The sequence below is a fragment of the Haematobia irritans genome, chromosome 3 (assembly GCF_050003625.1).
Source record: "Haematobia irritans isolate KBUSLIRL chromosome 3, ASM5000362v1, whole genome shotgun sequence".
Classification (NCBI taxonomy): domain Eukaryota; kingdom Metazoa; phylum Arthropoda; class Insecta; order Diptera; family Muscidae; genus Haematobia; species Haematobia irritans.
The window spans coordinates 155,564,424-155,573,958 of record NC_134399.1 but is presented as its reverse complement, the minus strand read 5'-3'; the positions used below and the strand labels follow the sequence as shown (position 1 = coordinate 155,573,958).

Genomic DNA, 9,535 nt, shown 5'->3' with positions numbered 1-9,535 from the left:
TACGTGGTATATATTAAATCAAAAAAGATCGATCCAATACGTATATAATTCAGTTGGACAAAGTAGACATAAAATTTTGACAAAATTTTCTACAGAAATAAAATTTTAACAAAATTTTCTATAGAAATAAAATTTTCACAAAATGTTCTATAGAAATAAAAATTTTGACAAAATTTTCTATAGAAAGAAAATTTTGACAAAAATTTCTACAGAAATAAAATTTTAACAAAATTTTCTATAGAAATAAATTTTTGGCAAAATTTTCTATAATAAAATCTTGATAGGTTATTTTTGGCTCGAGTGGCACCCATGATTATGAACCGAATAAAATTTGAACAAAATTTTCTATAGAAATAAAATTTTGACAAAATTTTCTATAGAAATAAAATTTTGACAATGATGAACATTTTATTATGAACCGAATAAAATTTTAACAAAATTTTCTCTAGAAATAAAATTTTGACAAAATTTTCTATAGAAATAAAATTTTGGTAGATTATTTTTGGCTCTAGTGGCAACCATAATTATGAACCGATATGGACCAATTTTTGTGTGATTGGACCAATTTTGGTATGGTTGTTAGCGACCATATACTAACACCACGTTCCTAATTTGAACCGGATCGGATGAATTTTGCTCCTCCAAGAGGCTCCGGAGGTCAAATCTGGAGAATGTTTTATATGGGGGCTATATATAATTATGGACCAATATGGACCAATTCTGGCACGGTTGTTAAAGATCATATACTAACACCATGTTCCAAATTACAACCAGATTGGATGAAATTTGCTTCTCTTGGAGACTTCGCAAGCCAAATCTGGGGATCGGTTTATATGGGGCTATATATAATTATGAACCGATGTGGACCAATATTTGCATGGTTGTTTGAGACCATATACCAATATCATGTACCAAATTTCAGGCGGATCGGATGAAATTTGCTTCTCTTTGAGGCTCCGCAATCCAAATCTGGGGATCGGTTTATATGGGCGCTATATATAATTATGGACCGATGTGGATAAATTTTTGCACGGTTGTTAGAGACCATATACCAATACCATGTACCAAATTTCAGCCGGATCGGATGAAATTTTCTTCTCTGTGAGGCTCCGCAAGCCAAATCTGGGGATCGGTTTATATGGGGGCTATATATAATTATGAACCGATGTGAACCAATTTTTGCATGGTTGTTAGAGACCATATACCAACACCATGTACCAAATTTCAGCCGGATCGGATGAAATGTGCTTCTGTTAGAGGCTCCACAAGCCAAATCTGAGGGTCCCTTTATATGGGGGCTATACGTAAAAGTGGACCGATATGGCACATTTTCAATACCATCCGACCTACATCGATAACAACTACTTGTGCCAAGTTTCAAGTCGATAGCTTGTTCCGTTCGGAAGTTAGCGTGATTTCAACAGACGGACGGACGGACGGACGGACGGACGGACATGCTTAGATCGACTCAGAATTTCACCACGACCCAGAATATATATACTTTATGGGGTCTTGGAGCAATATTTCGATGTGTTACAAACGGAATGACAAAGTTAATATACCCCCATCCTATGATGGAGGGTATAAAAAAGTTATTTTTGAAACAACAACACAGCCCATTTTGTTTATATCAAACACTGTTCTTTTCTGACTTTAGGTCGTTAATAAGACACATTTTACAGTTCAAAATTTAATATACTACAATGTAATATTGAACATTTTTTCGGAATCTTCCGAACATATCTGGAATATATGTAAAAAAATATACAAAAAAAACTTTGGTCGAAGCAGGGATCGAACCCACGACCGTTGGCATGCAAGTCGGACGTAGCAACCACTGCTCCACGGTGACAAACTAAATGTTTGTTTCTGTTAAATAAACTTTGTTTATTCGTTTCGTGGGCGCCGCAAGCTATGCTATATAAATATAACTTATATGGATATTTATCTATTGATGACCATAACAGGTAAATAGCTCAGTGGTTAGTGTGTTGGCTTACAAAGTGCATGGTCCGCGGTTCGATTCTCCGTCCAGGCGAAAGGTAAAAAATTTTAAAAATTTATAAAATCATATAATTTCTTCTACATTGTTGGTATTACAGGAAAAGATGTTAAGAACTAAAAAACCTCGTGGATGTGAGGATGTGAGGGAAAATGCAATTAGTAAGAAAACAATGTTTTTTTTGTCTTTATGAAATTATTTTTACATTCTGGAAAAGAATAAACGTTTATAACAAAAAGTATATACTTTTCTTCCAAATACACTTCCTTACAGCGAAAAGCAAATGAGAAACGAACTTTGTTTGTCTAAAATTTCGTTTGGGAGGAAAGAATTATTTTTTTGCGTGTACAAATGCACAAACTTATTATACCCTGTACCACAGTATGTTAGTGGTGAGGGGTATAAATATGGGAAATATAAAGCTAGAGCAATTTTAATTCAATTGTACAAAATAGCATTTATGATTTATCAGACGATAACATACATATGTATTCGAGATATAGGACAATTTGATTAGTTTTGAAAATTTTAGCTAATTAGCAGTGGCCATTTTAAAAGGATATTGGTTAGTAAATCTCACCAAGATATATGGTCAATTATGGGTTGTGATATATTATTTGGCCAAGTCGGGCAATATTTCCACAAGTCGGAGACTTATTTAAAACTCAACCGTTCTGTGGAAAGTCTGGCATTACAGTGAGTACACTGAAAAAAGTATGCCCGGTTCCAAAGGTTTTGTCTTTACTTTAAAATTGTTGGTATTGATTCCGAGCCAAAGAAGCGGAGAATACAAGTAAGGACACTTTTAAGACACAATTCTCTTTTAAATTTGGGTTTTGTGTACTTGCTTCTAGGAAGCAAATTTTGATTTTTCGTTTTTTCAGATTTTTCTTCATATGCTATCAAAGTCCTTTAAATACGAGTTGTCGTTAACTTTATTTTCCAAATTCAGGATCGTCTTTCAGTAGAAATTATGCTATGTTTCAAGTAAAAAACATCTTTAAAATAAAGTGTTGAAAAACATGTCCTCTTTTTGAACGATTTTTTGCTTTGTAATCAAGATGCAAAAAGACAAAAAAATTAAAGATAATTTCATTAATTTTAAGTTGACCCCAAAAATTTTTTCTTTCATGTTATGATACCCATTTTGAAGTAAAATCACTTAATTATAAGGACAATACGACTTCATTGGGAAGTTTATCGGTTTTTGGACAGGGAAAAAAACTTTATATTGGAGAAATGCTTCTTCTATGCTAAACAAATTTTGCATTCGTGTTTCAAGGACATGAAATCTTTGGCCTCACGACAATATTTTTTTTAGTGTAGGATATGAGTAAGATATGGAGAAATCATCACAGAATTTTGTGTAAAATGTGGGTATTTCTGCCATATTTGCGTAAACCGGAAGAACAAATATAAAATATTTTATTAAATACGTTAAATAAATACGTATTTAATACATACTACGTATTAAATACGTTAAATATTATATTAAATACGTTCTCTGTGGAAAGTACGGAGTCAATTGAAGGAAAATCCCATTGAAAATGGGTCTAAAATATGAAACATTCTACCATATTTGCCCAACTCTGGCGTACATATATATCATAATGCATAGCTAGAACAAGTATATCTTAAATACCCACCACACTGAAAAAAAACATACTCGGTTCCAAAGATTTTGTCTTTACTTTAAAAAATTTGGTATTGATTCCGAGCCAAAGAAGCGGAGAATACAAGTAAGGATACTTTTAAGACACCATACTCTTTTAAATTTGCTTCTAGGAGCAAATTTTAATTTTTCGCTTTCTCAGCTTTTTTTCTTCATATGCTATCAAAGTCCTTTAAAAACGAGTTAACGGCAACTTTATTTTCCAAATTAGGACTCGACTTCCAGTAGAAATTATGCTATGTTTGAAGTAAAAAACTTCTTTAAAATAAAGTTTTGAAAAACATGTCCTATATTTGAACGATTTTTAGCTTTGTAGTCAAGATGCAAAAAGACAACAAATTTAAAGACAATTTCATTAAATTTAAAGAATTTTTCTGAATTATTAAAGTCATGTTGACCTTAGCCTATAAATTTTTTCTTTCATGTTAAGATACCCATTTTTAAGTAAAATCACTTAATTATAAGGACAATACGACTTCATTGAAAAGTTTATCGACTTTTGGACAAGGAAAATAACTTTATTTTAGAGAAATGCGTCTTCTATGCTAAGCAAAATTTGTATTCGTATTTTAAAGACATGAAATCTTTGACCTCACGACAATATTTTTTTCAGTGCACCATGAATCAAATATAATAGTTTCCTTTGAAAATTTCTGGTGGGTTTGATGATAACATAGATATTTTCCCAAGCAGATCAGTGCGCCTTCTATACCCTCAATAAGTGAAAACGGTCTATATGGAGACCTTACTAATGGACCAATAAAACTAAACACTTTGTTATGGGTAAAAAATGCCAGTATATTTTCAATTTGTGGCAAAAAAAATTACAATTTCTAGAAACCCTAGGAGTTAAATTACCACTACACCGAACTCCCGGTTCGGTGTTATGGTGGCTATACCAAAACATGGAAGGATACACTCAGTATTCAGCACATTTAATTGTAGTTCTAGAATCTAGACCCCAAATCCGAGGGCCGGTTTATAAGGGGGCTATATCAAAAACTGTACCTATACTCAATATATTCGGCACACCTCTTTATGGTTCTAGAATACCTCTAAATTTCCAATTTCAAGCAAATTGGATAAAAACTACGGATTCTACAAGCCCAAGAAGTAAATCTGGAGATCGGTCTATATGAGGGCTATATCGAAACATGGTCCGATAATCACTAATTTCGGCACATCTCTTTATTTTCTTAGAATACCTCTAGATTTCCAATTTCAGGCAAATCGGGTAAAAACTACGGATTCGAGAAGCCCAATAAGTAAAATCGGGAGATCGGTTTATATGGGGGCTATATCAAAACATGGTCCGATAATCACCATTTTCGGCACATCTCTTTATTTTCCTAGAAAAAATACGGATTCTAGAACCCCAAGAAGTAAAATTGGGAAATCGGTCTATATGGGGACTATATCAAAACATGGACCGGTACTCACCATTTTCGGCACACGTCTTTAGGGTTCTAGAGTACCTCTAGATTTCAAATTTCAGGTAAATTGTATTAAAACTACGGATTCTAGAAGCCCAAGAAATAATCGATCTATATGGGGGCTATATCATAACATGGACCGATACACCCCATTTTCGGCACACCTCTTTATGGTCCTAGAATACCTCTAGATTTCCAATTTCAGGCAAATCGGATAGAAAATACACTTTCTAGACGCCCAAGAAGCAAAATCGGGAAATTGGTCCATATGGTGGCTATACCAAAACATGGACCATTTTCGGTACACTTTTTGATGGTCCTAAAATACCTCTAGATTTCCAATTTAAGGCAAATTGGATAAAAACTACAGTTTTTATAAGCCTAAGACCCCAAATCGGGAGGTCAGTTTATATGGGGACTATATCAAAACTTGGACCGATATAGCCCATCTTCAAACTTGACCTGCCTGCAAACAAAAGACGAATCTGTGCCAAATTTCAGGACGATTGCGCCATTATTGAAAGATGTAGCGTGATTACAACAGACAAACAGACGGACATGCTTATATCGTCTTAGAATTCCTCCCTGATTAAGAATATATATTCTTTATATAGTTGGAAATTGATATTTGGATCTGTTACAAACGGAATGACAAAATTATTATACCCCTGTCACCATTGTATGGTGGTGGGTATAAAAACCATTCTGTTATCTCTGCAAATTTTCACGTAAATCGGAGTATAACTTGGCCTACGTGGTCATATGAGTGTAAATCGGGCGAAAGAAGCTATATATAAATCTGAACCGATTTCAACCAAATTTGGTAAAATCGACGATACTATTAAGCGTACTCTTTGTGTAAAATTTGAAGGACATCAGGGCAAAACTCTGGATTTTGGGGCCATATAAGTCCAAATCGGACGAAAGGTATATATGGGAGCTATATCTAAATCTGAACCGATTTGAACCAAATTTAGAACACTTAAGGATACCATTCAACGTACTCCTTGTGCAAAATTGGAAGCAAATCAGGGCAAGCCTCTGGCTTTTAAGGCTATATAAGTGCAAATCGGACGAAAGATAAATATGGGAGCTATATCGAAATCTGAACCGATGTGGCCGATATTTTGCATAGTTTACGAGAATCCCAAAACGTCAATACGTCAATTATGACCAGATCGGCGATAAATATATATGGCAGCTATATCTAAATCTGAACCGATTTTTCCAAAATCAATAGCGATTGTATTTGAGCCAAAGTGAAACTCTGTGGCAAATTTGAATACAATTGGGCTTAAACTTCGAGCTGTACTTTGTACACAAAATTATATATACAGACAGACAGACGGACATCGCTAAATCGACTCAAAATTTAATTCTAAGCCCATCGGTATACTAAAAGATTGGTCTATGACTACTATTTCTTGGCGTTACATACATATGCACAAACTTATTATACCCTGTACGACAGTAGTGGTGAAGGGTATAAATATGGAAAACATTTAAATCTGAAGCAATTTTTAGGCAACATTGCAAAAGTGTATTTATGATTTCTAGGTCAATAGCTATGTATGAGAAGTATGGGAAAATTAAAGTTAGTTTTACACGTTTTCGACTTAAAAGCGGAAAATTTGGGTATTTTGGCCATTTTTTATGTCTAATAATTTTTCTTGAATTTTTCGAAAAATATTTACTTATTTTTAAGAAATCAGCATAACATCTGTGTTTCAAATACAGTTAAAATACATTAAAATTTTCTAAATTCAATCTAATTTTTCTAAAATAAAGAAACATTTTCTTTCATGGTTTTTTCAGTGTACACCCAAAGAAAAAATACCTTTCTCCGGTACGAAATTTTAGACCACTCATATAAAGTATTTTCGTTTATTTATCCGGATTTATGATAAGCAACACTTGTCTTTAAAATTTTTTATTTACTTTGGAAGAACATTTTTTTGTCTATAATTTCGTTCCTCAGAAAAGACAAGTCTTCTTTCAATGTAGATGTTCTTTTTTCTATATTATATATTTTTTCCGGAGGAATGAACACCGGTCCATGTACATTTAAGGGTTAAGTAAATATATTTTTGCTAATAGTTATTTTTTCTCAGTATAGGGTAGACGTAGTATCTCAAAAGTTTTACACATTTGTTTATATTAAATATTTATAAAATATATAACATTTTTATTCCAAGTACATCTGATCCTACGAATCTTCAGATCTACCCCAATACAAAACTCCATGCACTGGTGCAGGAGAACAATGGAAAGTTTGAGCAAAATCTCCAATATGATTGACAGCTAAATTAACCAATTTATGATTTATGGATGATTGTGATGGTCTATGGGGGTTGGTACTGTTATTGGTGCCACAGTGCATTTGGGCAAAATTAAGGAAAAATGACCGCATCATAGTCTCATCCGGTTGGTCTTCTTTAAATGACTGATAGGCTAATTTCAGACCATTTATGGCACTATCCACTTGTTCCGTTTCACCACGATGATAATGGGCAATATGTTCATAATCCATTTTGAATTCAGGATTTTCCAGAAGCAAATCTAAAATATAGGAAATTATTTGGCCATAAGCATTTACATCTATATCGGCTATAGTAAATTCCCACATAAATTGTCGAGCCAGAAGAAAGCCTAGGGAACTATAAACATAGGCTGAGGGCAGTTCAGGCCTGTAGTAGGGATATTGGAGAGTGGCATAGGGTACAAGAATAGCCCTTTGTCTTGGTAGAGTATAGGGTAAGAGACTCTTGGCAGTATCATGTTGTTCCAAGGGTAAAAATTGCAAAGAGTTCCGTTTTAGACGGACATTCAAATGACGATGAATGACTTGAAAATGAAATTTGTAGATTTTCAAACGGTTTCCATAATAATCATAAGGATCAAGAGTTAATTGGCCATAGAAGTCTTCCAGAATCGAAGATGTTAGATAGCCAATTCTAAGTTGAAGAGTCCTTAGTTTTCCTTTGAAGAATTTCATCATTGGTTGATCCAAATTGTAGACATTTTTTGTGATTATCGTTTGCAATGTTTGTTTTAGTTTGGTAAACAACAGACTGACCGCTCCCACCTCTCGATCGAATTCGGGATGCTGTTGCTCATACAGCCATTGTGTGGCCAAAGGTAAAATCAAACGCGTACTGCTCACACAATCTCTGTAAACTGGACGAAATTGTTTATGATTGAGATAACTGAGAAATTTCACTTGCAAATATTCACAAATAAAACGATCATCATATCTACGCAGAAACTGAATCACATCCCTTAGATAGGCCATATTGGTTATAACCAATTCCATTGACGGATCCACATTTGTGATATCCAAGAGTATACCCAAATACTCTATCAGCCAGGGTAAATCACTGAGGCTACTCACTGTTGTGAACATCATTTCATCGTCTCCTTCATATTTCGTTTTCAATTCCAAGAGTTGATTGTCCAAATCTTGTATATCATTCCACAACTGTTGATATTCCCAGTGTTGCATGAAGAATCGCAGAGTGCCAGTGACAACATCATAACGCAAGGTCGTAATTTTATCTTCATCCTCCCGGGGTCGACCCACTTGAATGTTCAATATATTTGGATTCATTTCTTTTGGCACTGCCATTTCATTGAGTATTACATCGTTCAGTCCATACTTGCGTAATGTAGCCAACATTCGGATCCAATCATAGCGTTGGGGGCCATAACGCCGGGCATCACCTAGTCTCACACTAATGGGCCACTGCAGATGGGGTTCATGCAACTCTAACCATTTGATATATTCCACTGTCACTGGAGCTTCAACACTACGACATGATTTGTAATAATTATGGACTTGTTGTACAAATCTTTTACCACTCACTGCACTATGATTGAAATTGTGTAGAATTTGACCCAATTCCTTGGTGATGCTAAAGTCCAATTGTGTTAAAGTATCTGCAAAATCTTTCTCCGATGTAGATTTCCAGTTACCGCAAGCATATCCATAAAAGTCATCACAAGGTCTTATAGTTTGATCCATCGACAGTTGAAAGAGGCGTTCCTGAACATCATCACGTGGATCGAATTGGTAATCATTTGGTTGGTATGAAGCCCAGCATTGGACAAAGCCCAATGACAGAATGAGACATTCCACAAGAATGTCTTTTCGTAATTTTAATCTTCTCATATTTGTTCTGTTCTGTTTTTTTCTTTTTATTTTTCACAGAAGCCCTGCGTTATCAAACACTGCGTAATGGAAACTGAATATTGTGATGCCACTGCATTCACATCTGCTGCTATACCTCTAACTAAAGAGAAGATTCACTGGAAGTCGAAAAAATGTGATGCGATTTCTTATCTTCTTATTGATGTTTTGTTTTCTGTTTCAAAAACCGCTTAACCTTTGGTTTCTACAAAAACTTAGTTGAAATATTCACTAACAATGAG

At 34.3% G+C, this 9,535-nt stretch overlaps 1 protein-coding gene across 1 annotated transcript; it reads right to left on the bottom strand.

Moving 5' to 3' along the window:
* Positions 1-7,313: 7,313 nt before the first annotated feature.
* On the bottom strand, positions 7,314-9,275 carry LOC142231252 (endothelin-converting enzyme 1-like). Its single transcript, XM_075301870.1, has one exon. It carries the CDS (start codon positions 9,273-9,275, stop codon positions 7,314-7,316), a length of 1,962 nt encoding a protein of 653 aa, XP_075157985.1.
* Between the last annotated feature and the right edge of the window lie 260 nt (positions 9,276-9,535).

What these genes read in the sequence shown, in the direction of transcription:
- LOC142231252 (XM_075301870.1), bottom strand. Translation starts at nt 9,275, where the DNA reads ATGAGAAGATTAAAATTACGAAAAGACATTCTTGTGGAATGTCTCATT.